This window comes from Antechinus flavipes, chromosome 3, assembly GCF_016432865.1.
Source record: "Antechinus flavipes isolate AdamAnt ecotype Samford, QLD, Australia chromosome 3, AdamAnt_v2, whole genome shotgun sequence".
NCBI lineage: Eukaryota > Metazoa > Chordata > Mammalia > Dasyuromorphia > Dasyuridae > Antechinus > Antechinus flavipes.
In genome coordinates this window covers 175,127,676-175,152,607 of record NC_067400.1, presented here as the reverse complement: position 1 = coordinate 175,152,607, position 24,932 = coordinate 175,127,676, and the positions used below count along the sequence as shown (strand labels likewise).

Genomic DNA, 24,932 nt, shown 5'->3' with positions numbered 1-24,932 from the left:
GATTGTTTCCTGATAGGATTATTTCATTTTTGACTTTTTCTCACATTCCTATCATCTGACATGTTGCCTGGGAAATAGATGCTCAATAAATGCTTGTAGATTAATTGTATTTCTTGTCTAGTAACCAGTCAGTAAACATACTTCTAAAAGAACTGTCAATTATATCAATATTGACATTTTTACAGTAAACAAAACCAGAAAATTAAAAAAAGTTATAGCCAAATGGAAGAATGACTTCAAAATTCTCCTTGGAAAGACAAAAAGTTAATTAAGTCAGTTTCATTGTCTCTCCAAAGGCAACAATAAATATTTAATAGGACATTTGCTTATAATATATTGCATTGCTTATGATGAACATTTATTTTGACCACCAAGATTTTTGTATGTTTTGTGTCAATGGCTGTTGCAGAGAATATGGAGATGAATTCTATTCCCCTTCCAATTAAGTCGACACAGACTTTAGTACTTGATAAGTACTTAAGTACTTGATAAAACAAAGGTAGCAAGTCGAATGTGTTGTTTATATAGCTCAGGAAAGGGAAAGAAATCAAAGACTTACAAATTATGCAAAAGTTTTGTATTCTTCATTTTCTTCAGGAAGTGAATTGAGAGGTTCTAGACATGATGGCACTAAGTAGTATTTCTTCCTCTTAACCCCCCAAAAGCAATTAATTGTATTCTGATAGAAAATCATTCCTTAACATTCTCAGTGGTCTTTGTCCACTAGATTGTCACTTGTTGGCATAAAAGTGAAAAATCACTAGATTAGAAGAAAGAATAAATATGAGATTTAATTGTTGGAGAGGAAGTGGTAATTTCATTGATTCAGGTAACTTCTCATTTGGATACTCCTTTTAGCAAGACAAGGAAGCAGTTTGTCTACTTATAGAAAATTTCCTGAGACACAGTGGTGTTTAATCGATTTGCCCATGATCACAATAGCTAGTATGTATCAGGCAAGACTTTGGACCCTGTTCTTTTTGACTCCTTGGTAGGCTTTCTTCACTTACACCATGATGCTTCCAAAAAAGAAGAAATGTTGTTCAATAGAAGTAGTGTAAAGGATATCAGAGTTGGATAGCCTGAGGGAGTAGGGCCCTGGTACAGGGGTTATCTAGGGGTAATTAGTTAATGTGTCTCATTTTTGGTTATGTGATATCAAGAAATCTAGAGGAAAGCTGTCAGCACATTGGAGGGACCCCGTGAAAGATTTACAGGAGGACATGGACAAGAGTTGCATAAGTTAAGAAGTTGGTTGGATTGAGGTTATTGCAGTTAGACATAACAATCTTCATTATGAAGAAAGATCCATTGAAATATTCTTTCCCTTGATTTTACTTGTTTTCTTACCTATTTTTTATTTGTGGTCTTTTTGTGTCTCTTTTTTCCCTCACTTTTTCAATCATTTTATCATCCTTTTTTCTTGTTTGCTTGACTGTTTCTTTTTCTTTTTTTTTTTTTTTTTTAAGGCATATCTCATATCAGGGTTAGTGACTTGAATGCTTTTCTTATTTGCTTTGCCTTTTTTGAACTCTCAAGGCAATAGTTTATAGAAATTTTCAATTTAAAAAAATCTTTTGCTTGATTTTTTCCCCCTAGGAATTCATATCCCGTGGGGAATTTTTTCCTTTTCAATCTCATCTCAAAGTTGAGAATTTCTTCTGAATTGGATTTGGGGTATCTATTATAATTGGCATAGACTTTATCTTCTTATCTTTACTTATCTCACTATCCCTAGTTGCTATGGAGAATTTTGTATAAGGGCCAGGCCCTGCCTCCTTTTATGCTTTTGAGAGAAGTGGTCTGTCTTGGTCTTAACTTAGGCCACTTGGTTTTTGTATTGACTTCCTCTTTCTTTGATTTGTGATTAGACTCATTTTCTTATCCCAGAAGCTAGAGCTTGAGGGCTTATCAAATACTAGATTACTATAGTCATTGATTATTGTCTTGTGTATTTAATCTAATCCACTGTTCCACCACTCTTTATTTCTTAACCACTACCAAATTATTTTGGTTACTGCTGCTTTATAATAAAGCACTATTACTAGGTACTGACTAGGCCACCATCTTTTGTATTTTCTTTTCATTAATTTCCTGGATTTTGTTGCTCTTTTATTCTTCCAAGTGAATTTTGTTATTATTTTTTTCTAGCTCTGGGAAATAATTTTTTGGCAGTTTAATAAGTAGACCAATTTAGGTAGAATTGTCATTTTTATTATATTAGCTCAGCCTATCTATGAGCAAATTGATATTTTCCTACTTGTTTAGATCTGACAGTTTATAATTGTGTTCATACAGTTTCTAGGTTTGTCTTGGCAGGTAGAGTGCTGAATTTTCAAGGTCCTTTGTGGTTTCAGCGGGCTAGGGACCTCAAAACTTCTAACCCTGAGATGTTTAGATCTCTGTACTACTATGTACTCCTAATATCCTTGATCTAACTTTCTGACCATTCTGGGACTTTTTTGGGAGAGTGCACAGAATTTCAGTTGTCTTCAGCATATTCTGTTGGTTGTTATCATGGGGACTGCAATGTGAGATGTACAGGTGAACCATGTTATATTTGTGTTGCATTTGGCCTTAGGAGGAAATCAATTGTCCATATCCTCTTTTATTTCTCTTTTCAGAATAGAATCTATGAGCCTTCCATTTAATTGCAACCCCTCTATACCTTCTGGTTTTATTTGTGGTAAGAATGTCAATGTGGATTTGATTTATTCCTCCAGGAAGGCATAAATTCATTGGTTATTGGACAAAAGATTTGACATTAAGAGTACTTCCGTATTCCTTTCCTTTTTTTCGTTAGCTTTTTATTTTCAAAATACATGCATAGATAGTTTTCAACATTCACCCTCTCAAAACCTTGTGTTCCAAAATTTTTCCCCCTCCCTTCCTCTCACACACTCCCCTAGACTGCAAGTAATCCAGTATTAACATATATTGGATTATGTTAAACATGTGCAATTCTTCTATATATATCCACAATTACCATGCTGCATAAGGAAAAAAATAAGAAAATAAAATGTAAGCAAACGATGACAAAAAAGATGAAAATACTACACTGTGGTCCATACTCAGTTCCTCCCACAGTCCCCTCTCTGGGTACAGATGGCTTTCTTTATCACAAGATCATTGCTACTGGCCTGAATCACCTCTCTGTTGAAAAGAGCCAGGTTCATCAGAATTGATCATCCCATAATCTTGTTTCTGTGTACAATGTTCTCTTATTTCTACTTATTTCACTTAGCATCAGTTCATGTAAATCTCTCCAGACCTTTCTAAAATCATCCTGCTGATTGTTTTTTGTAGAACAATAATATTCCATAACATTTATGTTCTGTAACTTATTCATTCTCAACTGATGGGCATTCAGACAGTTTCCAGTTCCTTGCCACTACAAAAAAATCTGCTTCCTGTTTCTTTTCTGCCATTCTGTCACTGTTACTACAAATGTGGAACAGGACTGCACAGCATTTTTACATTTTTCTTTGTTTCATGTTTCCCTGTGACCAAAGAATTGATTGCTTATAGCCAGTTTGCTATTGAAATGTATTTCCATATGTTTCTAGGTTAATTTTAGGTAATAGAACTTATTGACTGTGACCATACTTTGAAGCCTTCCCACCTTGGTAGAACCTCAAAGAATATGCAGTGTATTGGTATGGTCTTTGGAACCTAGGATTTCCTTCCTATTACAGTGATTCATTGGAGGAGGATTTTATGGAAAGGGCTTGATACTTCATTTGGATTCAATGGATACTTCACTTGGGCTGACCATCTCTTATCCTCTCATTTTTGGTATACCTTCTTTTCTGGATATAAATAATTTAAATGATAATTTTATCTTGATTCTAGTAGACAGTTAATTTCTGTTAAGTTTGAATTTCTTAAATATATCTCAATATGCAATACTTAAGCATTTTATATTTTAATGAGATCTTTTTTCACCATTATTTCATCCTGTCATTAATTTTTTTTCATGATTTAGACTTATGTTAATTTTTTAATATAGAATTTGAATCACAAACTACTTAGAATTTGTATTTTGGCTTCAATTTATATATGTGTGACCTCACTGTGAAAATAGTACATCTTTTTAATAGCATGCAACTATGACAGCAACAATGAGGCGACTGGGTGAAGAACTCTTCAAAGGAGTAACTAAGGGAATTCATGATGCTTCTCCAGAACTTTTTGTGGCAACTAAGCCAAAGACAGCAGTTTTCTTTAAAAGCTCAAATTTATCTCTAAGATTTCTGTCAACTTTAATTGTACTCAAAACAGTAACTCAAGGTAAGCTCTTGCAATCTGTAGCTTTACTTTTGGTAAATATTTGGGATGTAAGGGAAAACTATTATTCAACAGCCTCTACTGTGTGCACCAATTTTATGGTTGTAGGGTGTAAGGTTCTGATTTGGGTTATCATTAAAAAAAGTTTCAGTTACTTTTCTGATGCTATTATGTAGTTTTTGATATGTCATGAATATTTATTATAAGTTGACACTGATTGATTATGTTTTAAGTAGAGTTTAGTTCTGTAGTTCAAAGAGACAATTTATTCAGAGTGAATTTCTTTATCCATCTAGTGGATGAGCAACAGGAGAAAATCTTGTTAGAAAATCTGAGTCTAGTAACCAGGACCATGGTTACTTACACACTTACATAGTTACTGTCAAATTCTAAATTTTCTCAGTCACATTGTTTACTTACTTATTATGTGAAAAATGACTTAGATTAAATTGTTTACCTGTTTCTGCTTTGAATTTTCTTTAACACTTTAGGCTGGGGCAGGGGGCAGTGTTTGGAGGAGTGGGAGAAAAAAATTGATATTCCATTATCTGAAACTTGACATTATATTATATGGTTATATTCTTTGGTGGGACCCTAATCCTTTTACTCTTGAATGTGTACTTTGCCTTTCCTGCCCATCAATCTCACATTGCTGGCCAGTAGGAGGAAGGAATAGTAAATCCTCATAAAGTTTTATAGTTTATACTGCTTCATTTGTAATCCATTACTCCTTCTGTGTAACTGTTATTACATCATTGCTTTTTTTTTTTTTTTTTTTTTGAGAAAAGTAGATACAGAAGAGAAATGAAGTTTTGGAGGTATTTTTTACTTATTTTTTAGTACAACAAACACTTATCACTGTTGTGGTTTGAAGGCCTATACATATACCAATTGCTACAACCACCTTTCTCCCTTACTCTAGATGAGAGAGTATCTGATTAAAAACTTGTTGTAGGGACTAACAGGAGATAGAGGGCTTACACTTAAAAAGTCCTGAATTAAGATGCAGCTTCTAATTCCAGTTCTGCCATTGCCTGTGACCTCAGACAAGTCCTGTAACTTCAGGAAGTTCAGTTTCTTTATTTCCTCTCCCAAGTACTTTCCAGTTCTTTGGAATAAGAAATTTTTAGTGATGTTTTTTAGAAAGCTTCAATGTTAGAAAAATTAAGATCATAAAGCAGTTATTAAAAAAGGATATTAGGTACCATTTTGGAAAATTGATAATACCTTGAAATATTCAACTCATTTTAAACCATATCAGAAGATTGGATGTTAATAAGAAATTATCATTCTTGTGAACTTAAAAAAATGCAGTAGGTGGCGCTGTGATCAAACTTTTGTTCCTACTTAGAAAAATTAGTTCATGATTTAAGTCTACTTTAGATTACTTTCTTTTTGCTAAATTAAAATGAAAGACATTAGAAATTCTGTTAGGGAGACCATTCTTTGTTCTTTGAACCAGATTTTATAAGAAATAATTTATTAATTAAGTTAGTGCCTGCTAGGTTAAAATCTTTATTTTTGAAGGTTTTTTTTTTTTTTTTCCCATGTAGATATTATTTTCATATCAATGCTTTGCACTCTGATACAATCTACAATTCTCATTTCTTTGTCAGATTTCTGGTCAAGAGACCTAAAATGTAAAAAATAAAAAGGTGACTTGAGGATTAATTGCAGTATGCTAAACTTTATATTATGTAGTAGAAAAATTAAATTTCTCTTGCAACAAATAACTATTGCCATTATTTGGACATCAACTATTTTCTAGCCATTACTATGGGAGGAGAATTTTAGGAAGTTTATGCTTTGTGACATTTGTAAACTTTTCTAAAATGTAATGCAAAAAGTTTTGTTTAATCAGTAAGTAATTATCAAATGGCCTATTAGTATATGCGAGGCACTGTACTAAACCGTAGAGATACAAATACAAAAATGAATTCCTTTCTAAACTCATGGAACTTGAATTCTACTTCAAGAGGATAAAACATACATATTATTATATATATAATACATAACGCATATAAAATGAATACAAAAAGATGATTACATTAATATGTAGGTGAGTCAGGCAAGATTTCAGGTAGATGTAACACTTAATTGAGTTTTTAAAGGATTTTGAGAGGTGTATGTAAGGAATGAAGGACACTCAATATGAAGGTGTGAAATTGGGAGCTAGAGTGGAAAGTGTGGGGGTTTAGCAAGATGAATGGATTGCAAAGTATATGGAGAAGGTAATAAGTAAGAAGATAAGAATAGTTATGCAGAGATTAAAATGCCTAAGTGATGAATTTATATTGAATCCTTGAGGTGTAGGGAACTATTGGAGTTTTTTGAGTTAGTGACACGATCAGACCTGTGCTTTAGGTAAAATACATTGGTTGCTCTATGGAGTGTGGATTTTATTAGCCAGAAGCTTGAGGCAGGAGAAATAAAGAGGAAGTTTTTATAGTTGTCATGGTGAGGAATGATATGGGCCTAGTAGTATAAGTGATGTAGGAATTTAATAAATGTTGAATTGTTAAAACTAATAACAGTAGCTTAAATAATTTATTCTTTTGTGAAATAAATGCCTCATTAGATGTTTTATTAAGTGTGTCACCAAAGACAACTCTAAAACTACATTTCAGTCAAGAAGTATTTATCTCAGTGCTGAGGAATAAAAAAAGCCCAAATAAATGCTTCTTGTTTTTATGGATATTATATTCCACCAGGATAGACAACATGTGCATATACAAAATAAATACAAGGAAAATATTGAGGGGGAACCCTAGGATATGAAAGTATTAAGAAAGTCCTCATGAAGAAGATGGAGCTTGAAATTAACATGAAGGAACCAAGGAATTCTGAGAGGTGTGTGTGTGTGTGTGTGTGTGTGTGTGTGTGTGTGTGTGTGTAGATAACAAGAAGGCCAGCCAGTTTGACTGAACATATCAAAAGTATATGAAGGGTATGATTTTTTCTTTTTTCTTTCTTTCTTTCTTTTTTTTAAATGCTGAGGCAATTCAGGTAAAGTATCTTGCCCAGGGTCACACAGCTAGGCAGGGTTAAGTGTCTGAGATCAGATTTAAACTCAGGTTCTCCTGACTTCAGGGCTGGTGCTCTATTCATTACACCAAGTGATATTTTCAAAGAATAGAAAAGTTGAGTTGGATCCAGGTTTGTAAAGGATTTTAAAAGCTAAGCACATAAACATTTCGGAAGCTATATATTTGTTGTTCAGTTTAACTGTATCCTACTCTTTGTGACTTCATTTGGACTTTTCTTGGCAAATTAAGTGGTTTGCTGTTTTCCACTTTAGCTCATTTTATAGATGGGGAAACTGAAACAAATGGGGTTAAGTAACTTGCCCAGAGTAATACTGTATGGGGTCCTTAGCAAGATGAGTCTTCCTGACTCCAGGCTTGGTACCTTTCACTACCTAGGTGCCATCTTTATATTTACATCATTTTTGACATATGAAGTATCCTTAAGACTTAATGAAAAATGCATTATTGGTGGTGCATGATGATATTAAGCTTAGAATAGAGAAGATTTGACAAGGATGTACTTAGCTAGCTATCTTTAAGTATTTGAAGTGTATTATTGGAAATAGGGATTCAGACTTATTCTGGACTTAAAGGGCCATAGTAGGAGCCGTGTTTGAAAGGTAAGGACAAAATCCCTAGCAAATAGAACTAAGCAAAATGATAGTGGATTGTCTTAGAAAGTATGTTAATTTTAGAAAAAGAAGTTGAACAAGTCATTAATGAACTCCTTAAGAAAACATCTGTAGGACCAGATGGATTTACAGGTGAATTTTATCAAACATTTGAAGAACAATTAATTCTAATACTATATAAACTATTTGGAAAAATACACAAAGGGGAGTCCTGCCAAATGCCTTTTATGGCACTGATACCTAAACTAGGAAAGGCCAAGACAGAAAAAGAAAATTATAGACCAATCTCCCTAATGAATATTGATGCAAAAATTTTAAATAAAATCATAGCAAAGACATATCAGAAACTTATCAGCAGGATAATACACTATGACCAAATGGGATTTATATCAGGAGTACAGGACTGTTCAATATCAAGAATACTGTTACCATAATCAACCATATGAATAACAAAACCAACAGAAATCATAGATAATCTCAGTAGATACAGAAAAAGCTTTTGACAAAATACAACATCCATTCCTAGTAAACATGCTAGAGAGCAGAAGGATAAAGAGAGCTTTCTTTAAAATAATAAGCAGTATCTAAAACCTACAGCAAACATTATTTGAAGTTGGACACATTTTCAATTAGATCGGGGGAAACTACTATTATTCACCATTGTACTAGAAATGTTGGCTTTAGCAGTAAGAAAAGAAAAATAATTTAAAGGAATTAGAATAGGCAATGAGGAAATATTTCACTCTTCACAAATGATTTCATGATATACTTAGAGAATCCTAGAAAATTATCCAAACATCTATTGAACTCTCACTACTAGCCAGAAATCTAAATATTAGTCTCACATTGACAAATATTGTCCTTGTAGCAGTTGTTCTAAAGTTCTCATCCAGACGTACGCAAAATAATTTTTTTGTGGAAAAAGGTAAATGCTAAAAATTGAGACAATCAAAAAAGGCCTGGTAAAAGATGTGAGACTTAAAATTGAGCCTTGAAGGAAGTGAGAAATGCTATTTTATTTTTTCTTTCTTGGAGTGGGAGGGGATTAGATTTAGTTTTGAAAAAAGTCTTTAATGAAATATTTAATTTTTGTTTCTTTTTAAGATTTGTTAGTGACAATTTCTGGTTTTCTTCCATCTGCTTAATGATTATGGTAGTGATTATGGAAATTGTTGATTCATTTTTTAATGTGTTTCAGTTGATTACCTGGCTCAGGCATTTGATTCTCTTTGTTTGGACTTGAAGATAGATGAAGGAAAAGCCTTGTTTTTGGAATATCAAGCTGTGCCAGTTATACTAAGTCATCTAAAAATAACCAATAAAGGACTGCTTTCTAATGTCATGGATAGCTTACTGCAAATGACTGTGGAATCTCGTAAGTTTTTAAATTGCCTGTCTTTAGAAAAAATTGGAAATTATGTTTGTTTGTTTGTTTTTTTACTCTAGGTGGTCACCCTTGGAATATCCAGGGACAATAGTTGATTTTCATTTCAATACAAATTTATAGCATGTTAAAAAAGTAAAATTTTAATTTGGTTTTGATTTACAAGTTAATATTAATATGAAAAGAAAAGAAAATTAGCATGCAAGCTGAGAACAAGATATTAAATATTATAATTGATTATATATGTTTATAATTTGTTATTTATTAATTATTAACTTACTGCCAAGTGATGTTCATTTTCTTTAATGTTGTTATACCTGGATTGTCCACATTTCCTGCTCCTTTTTTGACTTTAATACATAATTACATATTATTTCCTCAAAAGTTTGGACCAATTTTCAACTCCATTGTCATTATAATAGCATGCTTCCTTTTTTTTTTACCCACAGTTCCACCAACATTAGATTTTATCATATTTTTATTTACTAATGTGAACTATTTGTTGATTAGTGAGTAAAGAACTGAGTTGGGTGGCATTAGATGCAAGGATAAAAATAAAATATTCTCTGCCTTTAAAGGAGCTTACATTACATGAAGGCAATACAGTACATATTCAAATAGATATATGTGATGTCATTTTAGGAATGAAAAAGTATTAGGAAGTAAGGGACCCTTGAAAAATTAACACATGAACTAAGCCTTGAGGGAAAATAAAGATTGAGAGAGGTCACCCTTGTCCTGATTCTCAATGGAATCTTCACTTTAGAGGATTTTTTATATTGAGAGGATCCTCTGTTTGGATTGTAACAGCTGCTGAATGGAGCTAAAACATACTAAGTTCACTACTAATTTGTTAACATAATCTCAACTACACTATGTAATCTCAACTGGACTCCAGCTGAAGCAATGCATTCCTTTTATATTTCCCTAATCATTTCATTGTTTCATCATAGTAAGTATTCCAAACCTTTTTATCCCTCCTCATGCCTCCCATGGCATCCACTCCTCAATTTTTTGCTAAGGGCCTTGCCTCATATTTGCCTCACACCAAAAAATATGAAGCCATTTACCTCCTCATGTCACTTTACTCTATGTCCTTTATTTATCTCACATAAAGAGAGATGGCCTTTCTTGCATCTAGTTATATAGGAAATAAAAACTCTGAACCCTAAGTAAGGGCATAGTAAAAGAACAAACTCAGGAGGAGTGAAGCAGTTTAAACTAATAATATGTTCCTGTAGGAAGTGGGTGTTAAACTCAGAATGAGCTTAAAGAAGGAAAAGATATGTTCCCATGATCCCATTCTGTCCTGTCTCTTCCAGCAGTGTCTTTATTGATTCAGTCCCACTTTCTCAGTAATCTTTCTCACTCTTAACTACTGGTTGTTTCTTTGCTTCCTACAAAAATTCTGTGTCTCTGTCATCCTTAGAAAACACTTACCTGACTGGACCATCTCTACTGCTCTTATTTGTCCTGTAAGTGTCCTGTTCATGGAAAGATCAAAAATGAGCCTAACATTATGAAAAAACTGGAAGTCTGGTGATTATTTTTAGTGGATATAGGGGAAAGTTTATAACAGGGTTAGGTATTATGGGAACAACCTGCTAGTGGCTGCTGGGTGTTATGGGAGCTACCTGCTAGTGGCTGCTGGGAATCTAATTCTAACCAGCAGAATAGATCCCTTCATGTGAGAAGTTGATAATGATACAAGGAGACTGTGAGGCACTTGCATTCTCTGACCTCTCTCCTTTTTCCTCTTGCCTCCAATTTATTTCATTCCCAGTCCACAAGCAACACCTGAGTCAGTAAAGTCTGATTTGCAGTTCCTTCAAGTGTGTTATAATTCATAGCTGTGGAGGCTTTTGGAGAATGACCTGCCCCTTCACACTTAGTTGTGGTTTTTAATAGTTGGAGAACCTTTTTTCTGCCAGGGGCCATTTGTATATTTATGACATTATTCTCAAGCAATACAAAATTATCAACTTATTGAACTCAAGCAGTGGGAGGTTCTTATACCTAGCTTTCAAATCATCACCACTTGTGGGTTGCTTTAGAAATGATTTCATGGGCTATGAGGCAAACATTACCTATCCCTGGTTTATAGCTCTGTTTTGGACATGTTCATTTTGAAATACTGAAAGGATATCCAGTGAAAATGATATTCATTGATAATGAAGTACTAGAGTTCAAAATTGATATTAAAGTTGGATTTGTGGATATTTTAATTATCTGAGTAGGAATAACAATTTTATATATTAGGAGATGATGAGGTCATTAAGGAAGAAGATATGGAAAAAGAAAACTTTAGGTAGAATCTAAATATTCTATGTTAGGGAATTAAAGAGTATTAATTATCAGTATCAAAAGTTTGAGATGTCAAGGAAAGAGTTCTCTTAAGACATAGAGGATTGGGAAAAGGCCACTGAATTTATGTCGAGATCAATTTTGACCTTTGATAGTGTGATTTTAGTCAAGTAGAAGGGTCAGAAACCAATTTGCCAAGGGCTTGAGAAGTGATTGTTGGCTGAGCAAATGGAGGCATTCGACCACTCAAGGTTAGCAGTGAAAGCTGGAAGATATAATTATTCAGGGGATTAGTCTAGTCAAGTGAAACTTTTTTTAGAATGGATAAGATTTTATCATATTTATATTAAGAAACCAAGTAAAATGCAAGAGATTTTAAAATAGAAAGTAAAGAGAAACTGTTTCAAGTTTACAGGGTTCCAGCAGAGAAGAATAAGCGGTGGCTAGAATACCACCATCTCTTCATTAGATGGAGACTAATGGGAGAGAGTGTAGATGAAGATGTAGGATGAAATTTGAGGTTTGGAAGAAGGAAAGATAAAGATTGTTGATAGATTTTTTAAGTATTAGACAAATTGAATCTATTGAACTAATTTTTTTTCCCCTTAATTTTTTTCTTTTTTTTCTGGTTATACATACACACTTTTTAAAAAAACACATTTCTTTAAGAATCATGTTGGGAGAGAATTCAAAGCAAAAGAGAAAAACCAAAAAAGAAAAAAAAAAACAAGAAAAAGGAAAAAAAGTGAATATAACATGTGTTGATTTACATTCAGTCTCTATAGTTTTATCTCTGGATGCAAATTGTGTTTTCTATATAAAGTTTATTAGATTTGCCTTGGATCATTGAATCACTGAGAAGAACCGAGTCTTTTATAGTTGATTATTGCACAGTTTTGCTGTTACAGCAAGTCACATACTTGCTGAATATATTATACAATGTATTCCTAATTCTACTTGTTTTGTTTAGCATCAGTTTGTGTAAATTTTTTCAGGCCTTTCTAAAATTGGCTTTTTCATCATTTTTTTATAAAACATTAATATTTTATTACTTTCCTATACTGCAACTTATTCAGCCATTCCCCAATTGATGGGTATCTGCTCATTTTCCACTTTGCCACCACAGAAAGTGCTGCTACAAACATTTTTGCACATGTAGGTCCTTTTCCCTTCTTTATGGTTTCCTTGGGATACACACCTAGTAATGGCACTGCTGGGTCAAAGGGTTTTATAGCTCTTTGAACATAATTCCAAATTGCTCTCCAGAATGGTGGATCAGTTCACAACTCCACCAACAATGCATTAGTGTCCCATTTTCCCACATCCCCTCCAACATTCATCATTAGCTTTTCCTGTCATCTTAGCCAATCTGAGAGGTATGTAGTGGTACTTCCAAGTTGTTTTAATTTGCATTTCTTTAATCAATAATGATTTAGAACATTTTTCTTTCTTTTTTTTTTTTTTTAATAATTTTTTATTGACAGAACCTATGCCAGGGTAATTTTTTACAGCATTATCCCTTGCACTCACTTCTGTTCCGATTTTTCCCCTCCCTCCTTCCACCCCCTCCCCCAGATGGCAAGCAGTCCTTTACATGTTAAATAGGTTACAGTATATCCTAGATACAATATATGTGTGCAGAACCAAACAGTTCTCTTGTTGCACGGGGAGAATTGGATTCAGAAGGTATAAATAACCCGGGAAGAAAAACAAAAATGCAAGCAGTTTATATTCATTTCCCAGTGTTCTTTCTTTGGGTGTAGCTGCTTCTGTCCATCTTTGATCAATTGAAACTGAATTAACTCTCTTTATCGAAGAGATCCACATCAGAATACATCCTCAAACAGTATCATTGTTGAGGTATATAATGATCTCCTGGTTCTGCTCATTTCACTTAGCATCAGTTCATGTAAGTCTCATCAGTCCTCTCTGTATTCATTCTGCTGGTCATTCCTTACAGAACAATAATATTCCATAATGTAGAACATTTTTCATATAGCTTCATGAAGCCATGTAGATGGCTTTAATTGAATCATTTGAAAATCGTCTGTCTGTATCCTTTGACCATTCATCAGTTGGGGAATGAAATTTTTTATTATTATTATTATTATAGCTTTTTATTTACAAGTTATATGCATGGGTAATTTTACAGCATTGACAATTGCCAAACCTTTTGTTCCAATTTTTTCCCTCCTTCCCCCCAATCCTCTTCCTCTTATGGCAGGTTGACCAATACATGTTAAGTATGTTAAAGTATAAAGTAAATACAATATAAGCATACATATTATAACAGTTATTTTGCTGTACAAAAACAATTGGATTCTGAAATATTGTACAATTAGCATGTGAAGGAAATCAAAAATGTAAGCAGACAAAAATATAGGGATTGGGAATTCTATGTAATGGTTCATAGTCATCTCCCAGAGTTCTTTCGCTAGGTGTAGCTGGTGCAATTCATTACTGTTCTGTTGGAGCTGCTTTGGTTCATCTCATTATTGAAGATGGCCATGTCCATCAGAATTGATCATTATATGGTATTGTTATTGAAGTATATAATGGTATATATTGTATCTGGTCCTGCTCATTTCACTCAGCATCAGTTCACCTAAGTCTCTCCAGGCCTTTCTGAAATCATCTTGCTGGTCATTTCTTACAGAACAATAATATTCTATAACATTCATATACCACAATTTATCCAGCCATTTTCCAATTGATGGGCATCCACTCAGTTTGCAGTTTCTGGCCACTACAAAGAGGGCTGCCACAAACATTCTTGCACATATAGGTCCCTTTCCCTTCTTTAAAATCTCTTTGGGATATAAGCCCAGTAGTAACACTGCTGGGTCAAAGAGTATGCACAGTTTGATAACTTTTTGAGCATACTTCCTAATTGCTCTCCAGAATGGCTGGATGTATTCACAATTCTACCAACAATGTATCAGTGTCCCAGTTTTCCCACATCCCCTCCAATATTCGGCATTATCTTTCCCTGTCATTCTAGCCAATCTAACAGGTATGTAGTGGTTGTCTTAATTTGATTTCTCTGGTGAATAATGACTTGGAGCATCTTTTCATATGGCTAGAAATAGTTTCAATTTGTTCGTCTGAGAATTGTCTGTTCATATCCTTTGACCATTTATCAATTGGAGAATGGCTTGATTTCTTATAAATTAGAGTCAATTCTCTATATATTTTGGAAATGAGGCCTTTATCAGAACCTTTGACTGTAAAAATGTTTTCCCAGTTTATTGCTTCCCTTCTAATCTTGTCTGCATTAGTTTTGTTTGTACAAAAACTTTTCAATTTGATAATAATCAAAATTTTCTTTGGTCATAAATTCTTTCCTCTTCCACAGGTGTGAGAGATAAACTATCCTATGCTTTTCCAATTTATTTATAATCTCAGGAAATGAGATTCTTAATATAGGAGAAATAAGCTACCATGAAAAAAGGAGGATGGGGCACGGGAGCCTTTAGAGAAGAACTTTGGAAAAGCTGATACAAAGGCAATATTTGTCAATCTGAGACTAATATATGGATTTCTGGTTAGCAAAATATTTCCTACTCATCTCATTTAAGATGTATAAAAATACTGATATGAGACGAGTGTGAACTTTTGATAAAGTCTCATTACTTTTTTCTGGCATTACCTCTATTATTTTTTTTAAATTTTTATTTAATAATTACTATATATTGACACTCGTTTCTGTTCCGATTTTTTTTTCCCTCCCTCCCTCCACCCCCTCCCCTAGATGGCAAGCAGTCCTTTATATGTTGGATATGTTGCAGTATATCCTAGATACAATATATGTTTGCAGAACCGAACAGTTCTCTTGTTGCATAGGGAGAATTGGATTCAGAAGGTATAAATAACCCGGGAAGAAAAACAAAAATGCAGATAGTTCACATTCGTTTCCCAGTGTTCTTTCTTTGGGTGTAGCTGCTTTTGTCCATCATTTATCAATTGAAACTCAGGTCTCTTTGTCAAAGAAATCCACTTCCATCAAAATATGTCCTCATACAATATCGTTGTCGAAGTGTATAATGATCTCCTGGTTCTGCTCATTTCACTTAGCATCAGTTCATGTAAGTCTCGCCAGTCCTCTCTGTATTCATCCTGCTGGTCATTTCTTACAGAACAATAATATTCCATAACATTCATATACCACAGTTTACCCAGCCATTCTCCAATTGATGGGCATCCATTCATTTTCCAGTTTCTAGCCACTACAAACAGGGCTGCTACAAACATTTTGGCACATACAGGTCCCTTTCCCTTCTTTAGTATTTCTTTGGGATATAAGCCCAATAGAAACACTGCTGGATCAAAGGGTATGCACAATTTGATAATTTTTTGGGCATAATTCCAGATTGCTCTCCAGAATGGTTGGATTCGTTCACAACTCCACCAACAATGCATTAGTGTCCCAGTTTTCCCGCATCCCCTCCAACATTCATCATTATTTTTTCCTGTCATCTTAGCCAATCTGACAGGTGTGTAGTGGTATCTCAGAGTTGTCTTAATTTGCATTTCTCTGATCAATAATGATTTGGAACACTCTTTCATATGAGTGGTAATAGTTTCAATTTCATCCTCTGAAAATTGTCTGTTCATATCCTTTGACCATTTATCAATTGGAGAATGGCTTGATTTCTTATAAATTTGGGTCAGTTCTCTATATATTTTGGAAATGAGGCCTTTATCAGAACCTTTAACTGTGAAAATGTTTTCCCAGTTTGTTGCTTCCCTTCTAATCTTGTTTGCATTAGTTTTATTTGTACAAAGGCTTTTTAATTTGATGTAATCAAAATTTTCTATTTTGTGATCAGTAATGGTCTCTAGTTCATCTTTGGTCACAAATTTCTTTCTCCTCCACAAGTCTGAGAGATAAACTGTTCTATGTTCCTCTAATTTATTTATAATCTCGTTCTTTATGCCTAGGTCATAGACCCATTTTGATCTTATCTTGGTATATGGTGTTAAGTGTGGGTCCATGCCTAATTTCTGCCATACTAATTTCCAATTATCCCAGCAGTTTTTATCAAATAATGAATTCTTTTCCCAGAAGTTAGGGGCTTTGGGTTTGTCAAACACTAGATTGCTATAGTTGACTATTCTGTCTTGTGAACCTAGCCTTTTCCACTGATCCACTAATCTATTTCTTAGCCAATACCAAATGGTTTTGGTGACTGCTGCTTTATAATATAATTTTAGATCAGGTACAGCTAGGCCACCTTCATTTGATTTTTTTTTCATTAATTCCCTTGAGATTCTCGACTTTTTATTGTTCCATATGAATTTTGTTGTTATTTTTTCTAGATCAATAAAATATTTTCTTGGAAGTCTGATTGGTATAGCACTAAATAAATAGATTAGTTTAGGGAGTATTGTCATCTTTATTATGTTCGCTCGGCCGATCCAAGAGCACTTAATATTTTTCCAATTATTTAAGTCTGACTTTATTTGTGTGGAGACTTTTTTTATAATTTTGCTCATATAATTCCTGACTTTCCTTTGGTAGATAGATTCCCAAATATTTTATGGTATCAACAGTTATTCTGAATGGAATTTCTCTTTGTATCTCTTGCTGTTGGGTTTTGTTGGTGGTGTATAAAAATGCTGAGGATTTATGGGGATTTATTTTGTAGCCAGCTACTTTGCTAAAATTATGAATTATTTCCAATAGCTTTTTAGTAGAATCTCTGGGGTTCTCTAGGTATACCATCATATCATCTGCAAAGAGTGATAGTTTGGTTTCCTCCTTGCCTACTCTAATTCCTTTAATATCTTTCTCGACTCTTATTGCCGAGGCTAGTGTTTCTAATACGATATTAAATAATAATGGTGATAGTGGGCAACCTTGCTTCACTCCAGATCTTACTGGGAAAGATTCCAGTTTTTCCTCATTGCATATGATGCTTACTGATGGTTTTAAATATATGCTCCTGACTATTTTAAGGAAAAGTCCATTTATTCCTATGCTCTCAAGTGTTTTTATTAGGAATGGATGTTGGATTTTATCAAATGCTTTTTCTGCATCTATTGAGATGATCATATGGTTTTTGTTTGTTTGGTTATTGATATAGTCAATTATGCTAATAGTTTTCCTAATATTGAACCAGCCCTGCATTCCTGGTATAAATCCTACTTGGTCATAGTGTATTATCCTGGTGACGATTTTCTGTAATCTTTTTGCTAATATTTTATTTAAGATTTTAGCATCAATATTCATTAGGGAGATTGGTCTATAATTTTCTTTCTCTGTTTTCAGCCTACCTGGTTTAGGTATCAGTACCATGTCTGTGTCATAAAAGGAGTTTGGTAGGACTCCTTCAATCCCTATTTTTTCAAATAGTTTATATAACATTGGAGTTAATTGTTCTTTAAATGTTTGGTAGAATTCACATGTAAATCCATCTGGTCCTGGGGATTTTTTCTTAGGGAGTTGATTGATAGTTTGTTCTATTTCTTTTTCTGAGATGGGACTGTTTAGGATATTTACTTCTTCCTCTGTTAGTTTGGGCAAGCTATATTTTTGGAGGTATTTTTCTATTTCATTTAAGTTGTCGAATTTATTGGCATAAAGTTGGGCAAAGTAACTCCTAATTATTGCTCTAATTTCCTCTTCGTTAGTGGTGAGTTCTCCCTTTTCATTTTTAAGACTAACAATTTGATTTTCCTCTTTCCTTTTTTTAATCAGATTTACTAAGGGTTTGTCTATTTTGTTGGTTTTTTCATAGAACCAACTCTTAGTTTTATTAATCAATTCAATAGTTTTTTTACTTTCAATTTTATTGATCTCACCTTTTATTTTTAGAATTTCAAGTTTAGTGTTTGACTGGGGTTTTTAATTTGTTCCTTTTCTAGCATTTTTAGTTGCAAACCCAATTCATTGACCTTCTCTTTCTCTATTTTATACAAATAGGCCTCTAGAGATATGAAATTTCCCCTTATTACCGCTTTGGCTGCATCCCATACATTTTGGTATGATGTCTCATTATTATCGTTTTCTTGGGTGAAGTTATTAATTATGTCTATGATTTGCTGTTTCACCCAATCATTCTTTAGTATGAGATTATTTAGTTTCCAATTATTTTTTGGCCTACTTCCCCCTGGTTTTTTGTTGAATGTAATTTTCATTGCATCGTGGTCTGAAAAGGATGCATTTACTATTTCTGCCTTACTGCATTTGAGTTTGAGGTTTTTATGTCCTAATATATGGTCAATTTTTGTATAGGTTCCATGAACTGCTGAAAAGAAAGTGTATTCCTTTCTGTCTCCATTACATTTTCTCCAGAGATCTATCATATCTAACTTTTCTAGTATTCTGTTTACCTCTTTGACTTCTTTCTTATTTATTTTGTGGTTTGATTTATCTAATTCTGAGAGTGCAAGGTTAAGATCTCCCACTATTATAGTTTTACTGTCTATTTCTTCTTGCAGCTCTCTTAGTTTCTCTTTTAAGAATTTAGATGCTACCCCACTTGGTGCATATATGTTTAATATAGATAGTGCTTCATTATCCATGCTACCCTTTAGCAAGATATAGTGCCCTTCCTTATCTCTTTTAATTAGATCAATTTTTGCTTTAGCTTGATCTGAGATCAGGATGGCTACCCCTGCTTTTTTGACTTCACCTGAAGCATAGTAGATTTTGCTCCAACCTTTTACCTTTAACCTGCATGTATCTCCCCGCTTCAGGTGTGTTTCCTGTAAACAACATATTGTAGGATTCTGGCTTTTAATCCATTCTGCTAACCGCTTCCTCTTTATGGGGGAGTTTACCCCGTTCACGTTTATGGTTAGAATGACCAATTCTGTATTACTTACCATCTTGTTAACCCTGGCTTATGCTTTTCTCCCTTCTTTCCCCTTTCCCCCCCTTCCCAGTATTAAGCTTGTGAGCACCACTTGCTTCTCACAGCCTTCCCTTTTTAGTATCCCTCCCCCCGCCTTAGAGTTCCTCCCCCTATCTTACCCCTTTCCCTCCCAGTTCCCGTATTCCCTTCCGCTTAGCTTATTCCTTCCCTTTTCACTTTTCCCTTCTCACTTTTCAATGAGGTGGGAGAAGTTTCACCATAGATTGAATATGTCTTAAGATTTTTCACTTAAAGCCAATTCTGAAGGCAGTAAGATACCCACTATATTCATCCCCCTCCATTCTTTCTCTCAGATATAATAGGTTTCCTATGCCTCTTCATGAGATGTACTACCCCCACTTTACCCTTTTTTTTACCCACATCAATTTCTAGAACAAGGTATACATGTATTCTTTATACATCTATATAGTCAAAATATAGTTCCCAAGATTAATCTTTACCTTTTTAGGTTTCTCTTGAGTTCTATATTTGTAGATCAAACTTTTTGTTAAGTTCTGGTTTTTTCATCAGAAATAGATGAAATTCGCTTACTTCGTTGAATGTCCATCTTCTTCCCTGGAAAAAGATGCTCATTCTCGCTGGGTAAGTTATTTTTGGTTGCATACCAAGTTCCTTAGCCTTTCGGAATATCATATTCCAGGCCCTTCGATCCTTTAATGTGGATGCTGCCAGATCCTGGGTGATCCTTATTGTGGCTCCTTGATACTTGAATTGGGTTTTTCTAGCCGCTTGCAGTATTTTTTCCTTCATCTGAGGGTTCTGGCATTTGGCCACTATATTCCTTGGTGTTTTGATTTTAGGATCCCTTTCAGTGGGTGATCGATGAATCCTTTCAATGTTTATTTTTTCCTCTGTTCCTATGACTTCTGGGCAGTTCTCTTTGATAATTTCCTGGAAAATAGTGTCCAGGCTCTTTTTTTCATCATGTTTTTCTGGAAGTCCAATGATTCTCAGATTGTCTCTCCTGGATCTGTTTTCCAGGTCTGTTGTCTTCCCCAGAAGGTATTTCACATTTTTCTCCATTGTTTGATTTTTTTGGATTTGCTTGACTGATTCTTCTTGTCTCCTCGAGTCATTCAATTCCACTTGTTCAATTCTGATTTTCAGTGAAGTATTTTCTTCACTCACTTTTTAAAAATCTTTTTCTAATTGTCCAATTGAGTTCTTTTGTTCTGTGGAATTTTTTTCCATTTCGCCAATTTTGTTTTTTAGAGAGCTGTTTTCTGTTTCCAGTTCACTAATCCTATTTTTCAAGGATTTAATTCTTTATCCACTCTCTCTTTAACTTTCTCCAGGCTCTTTTGCCAAGCCTCCCTCTCCTTTTCCCAAGCTTCTCTCTCCTTTTCCCAAGCCTCACTCTGCTTTCCCCATTTTTCTTCTAGCTCCCTTGTAAGAGCCTTTTTAATCACTTCTATGAGGTTCATCTGTGCTGAGGAACAGATGATCTCCTCCTTTGGGATTCACCTGGGGACTGTCTGTTTTTAGTCTCCTCAGGATTTAGAGTCTGCTCTCTATCTGTATAGAAGCTGTCAAGGGTTAAAGTCCTCTTCAGCTTCTTGCTCATTCTGTCTAATAATCAAAGACAAACTACCAAAGAAAAACAGAAAAAAGTGGAGTCTTTCTTTGGGGAAGGGGCTGGGTGTGTTATCGAGCTTCCTCTCCAGACTGCAGGGGGCAGCAGTGAGGCACTAGCAGGACTGTGCTGCGCCTGCGCTCTGAGATCCCAGAGCGTGCTGAGTCACTGTGGGGGGGGGGGGGGGGGAAGGGAGGGGCGGCCAGGTCCCGAGAGACTCCAGCTGTTTGGGGTTGTATTCTTCAGCCCCGGTGTTTTTAGCTTCTCTGCTGGGCTGCTGACTTGCTGCCGGAGCAAAGTATCCAAACCTGTAGCGAAGCTCTCCCCGCAGAGACGGCTGCGATCACTCCCCACCCCCTCTCCAGTCTGCTCCCGTGCTCTCACTGCCGCTGCCCGCCGCCTGCGCCCGATCTAAAACCGTCCCAGCCCTCCAGTAAAGACAGACCTTTCTTGGCGAATCTCAAGGATGGCTTCTCTTGGTAACTATATGTGGGTTTTTTTTCAGTCAAGCATTAATTCAGAGGCTTGTAATGAAATGGATAGTGAGAGAAAGCGTGGAGCTTATGCAGCTGTGAGCCTCCTCTCCGCCATCTTAACCGGAAGTCCCTACCTCTATTATTTTGAATAAAATTTCCATTCTCACAATAATCAAACCAAAAAATTACTCTGTCATCTTTTAACCTAAAGGATCAGTAAATAATACTATACAAAGTATTTAGATTCTAGATTGCTTCTGCATAGGTCAAATGAATTTTTTTTTTATTAATTCATGAGGTTTTTCTACTTGTGTAATAATGTGTCACATACTATGGTATAAGTTCTTTTCCTTGTGAAGTCTTAATGAAAACTGATAACCCACTAGTAAGTCAAGATCATTCAATACTCAATTATGTAGCATAGCATATAGAAAGGTTAATCACTTTTTTGAACATAAACTTTAGTAGTTGAAGAAAAAAAAATTTAAATCATGGCAGCTAGGTAATGCAGTGGATAGAGTACCAGCCCTGAATTCAGGAGGACCTGAGTTCAAATCTGGTATCAGACACTTAACACGTCCTAGCTGTGTGACCCTGGGCAAATCACTTAACCCCAATTGCCACAGGAGAAAAAAGTTTAAATCACAATTTTAGGTTGTAGAGAACAACCACCTTTAATGAGTTTAGAACTGTAATCAATGCAGTGAAAAAATAGGAATACAAAAAAGTAAACCTGAGACACAGTTGTTGGCAGAAGGATGATGAACTTAAAGTGCATTTTCAGAAATGGATACTGGCGGAATTTGTTTTGCTGGACTATGTTCTGATTTAGGGAAAGTTCTAGGTATGAACTAGAAGAAGCACTTGGAGTTGACCAGATGTGTGAAGCCTTGGAAAGATGATGTTCCAGATCTTTTTCCTAGAGCACCATGGCAAATGGCCCCTGTGGTCAGGCAAGGACTGGTTAGGAAGTCAGCTATTAGGATAAGAGACTCAAGCTGTAACTGATATTTCTGTGCTCTTTAATTTTTTTTTTTTTACTCCCTTTCCACAATAAAGAACTTTTGAAAAATTTATAACTGATCTCAGGCATCCTAAGTAAGGGAACAGAAAAAGAACATATGCAGTAAGAGTGGGAAGAGAATTGGTGACAGTGGTAGTGATGTAGCAGAGAACAGAAAAGAACCGAGGTAGAATTGGGCTGGGATGTAAAGTTCCTAGAGTTCAATCTTCATGTAAAAGGCTGTCTCCTTACAGATATTTAAAAGTAAATATCATGATTTAACATGCTACTCAATTTTGAATTAGAGAGGGTGATGGATTGAAAAGGTAAAATGAAAGTTGTTTTTTTTTCTTTTTCTTTCTTTTTTTTTTTTGGATGTAGCTTGTATAAGAATTAGTTTTGCTTGACTGTGTGTGTTTGTAAGAGATAGGGGAAAAAGATGTAAGGATGAGAGTATGTGGTCCTGAATAAAATTGAGTATCTTTTTGCAAAAAGTAAATGTATAATTTTCACTCTTGGGTGATATTTTTTTTAGGAAAATCTATTTATGGCCATAGCTAGTTCAGTTTGTTGCAGTTGTTAAAATTAAATTAAATTTTCAAGTGATGGAAAGAACACTGGATTTATGGGAGTTAAGAGACATGACTCCCTAATTAACTGTGTGACCTTGTGATACTTATTTTGTCTATTTGTTTCTTTATAAAATGAATAGAATTTTACTAGAAGAATTTCATTATTTTGTGCTCTGAGGTCATGGTTTTACAAAGCTAGAATGTGGATACATATAGTAAGTCTTCATTAATCTATTCTGATTTTACTTTGGTTAGAGATATTTAGATATTTTGTCTAAGACTAGATAGACCATTATAGATTTTTAGATTGAATTTTAGTTTCCAAGGGGAATTTCATCAGGAGGCACAATAATATATTAAATATTTATAATTACTTCAGGGTTATGAATAATTGTGAATTAAATATAATAAAATGTTCATTTGTTAAAAGTGTAAAATGTTCATGTGGAGGGATCATTTGCCACAGTGGTCCTGCCAAATGCAGAGAAACATTTTTTGGCCTTTAAAATTAATATTCAGGGAACTTTGGAAGAGGGCTATAACTAACATAAATGTCATTGTTTTCAATATGTGATAAAGTAATGAGTAAAAAATGTATAATTAGTTTTGTTTAAAGAAAAAAATTTAGGCTTAATTTGGGAAAATCTAATAAATTATTCAAAAGAATGGACTCCTTGTTTGTGGAGGTCTTTAAGATCAACTGACAACTTGTGAAAGAATATTGTAAAAGAGATTCTTTTTCAAATTAATATTTCTTTTAATTCTGAAGTTTTGAGTTTCTTTGATAAGGGAAATTTTCTAACATTTAAAGTTGCACAAAAGAGAGAAGTTTATATAGTATGGTCACCATAAGTCTTCATATGGAATATGATTCATGGGAATCATAATTTGGGAAGAATATATGACTTGTAAGTAGTAGTTCCCAATTCTGAGAATTTGTGAATTTTGGTATTTTATTAATTTTATGCATTCTATAAAATTTCTATGAATTTTGTAATTCTGAAATATAAAGGGGCACAAGGCAAGGCATAGCTATCGAGGAGTTTATAGAGAAATAATATATAAATATAAAATTAGAAAGTAGCATGATGCAGGGTATAGGTTGAATCTGGAGCAATGGGAGTTGAGTTTGTATCTTGGATCTGCAGTTTACTGTATATTTCATTTTGGGCAAGTCTACTTAACTTTTCTTATCTGTAAAATAAGGGGATTGGAATAAAGTCCTTTACAGCTATCTATATAGAAATCACTAAGGCAAAATGAAGCATCACATGTATCTAGCAGTATAAACAAAGCTATTTAAGAGTTTCAAGGAAGGAAAGATCATGGACCTCAGCTCACTGAAGCCGTCTTTTACTTCTTTGTATTCCTCTCACACATTTGCTTTCATATAGTAATTATTGAGTAAATGTTAATTCTGAAGTCTATAATACTATCCTTTCTTTTTCTTAGATTTGTTAAGATAATTCAGGTTCAGTTTGACTCATCTTAGAGATTAGGAAATTGAAATGGCTCCCCTTTCCTCACTCTCTTTCATGAGAACCTTGTCTTATATTTTATTGAGATTGAAGCTATTAACAAAGAGTTCTCTTTCTTCCTCTCCTCTTCATCTTTCTTTTTTACCTGTATTTCATATGAAGATGAAATCTTCTCTTTGTTGAGGCTAACTTCTCACCATGCACATTTATCATCTTCTTTACTTTCAATAGATTGCCTCTTCTTTCATCTCCACTTAATCTTCTCTTCATTCTTTTCCTGTCTACTGACTGCTTCCTTACTACCTACAAACATTTCC

At 34.3% G+C, this 24,932-nt stretch overlaps 1 protein-coding gene across 1 annotated transcript in view; it reads left to right on the top strand.

Moving 5' to 3' along the window:
* Positions 1 to 24,932, top strand: part of CCDC138 (coiled-coil domain containing 138) — a 75,091-nt gene that overhangs the window by 28,182 nt on the left and 21,977 nt on the right. The window contains exons 12-13 of the mRNA XM_051984275.1: positions 4,101 to 4,290; positions 9,144 to 9,320. Of these exons, the coding sequence (XP_051840235.1) occupies positions 4,101 to 4,290; positions 9,144 to 9,320 (367 nt within the window). The remainder of the gene's footprint in view (positions 1 to 4,100; positions 4,291 to 9,143; positions 9,321 to 24,932) is intronic.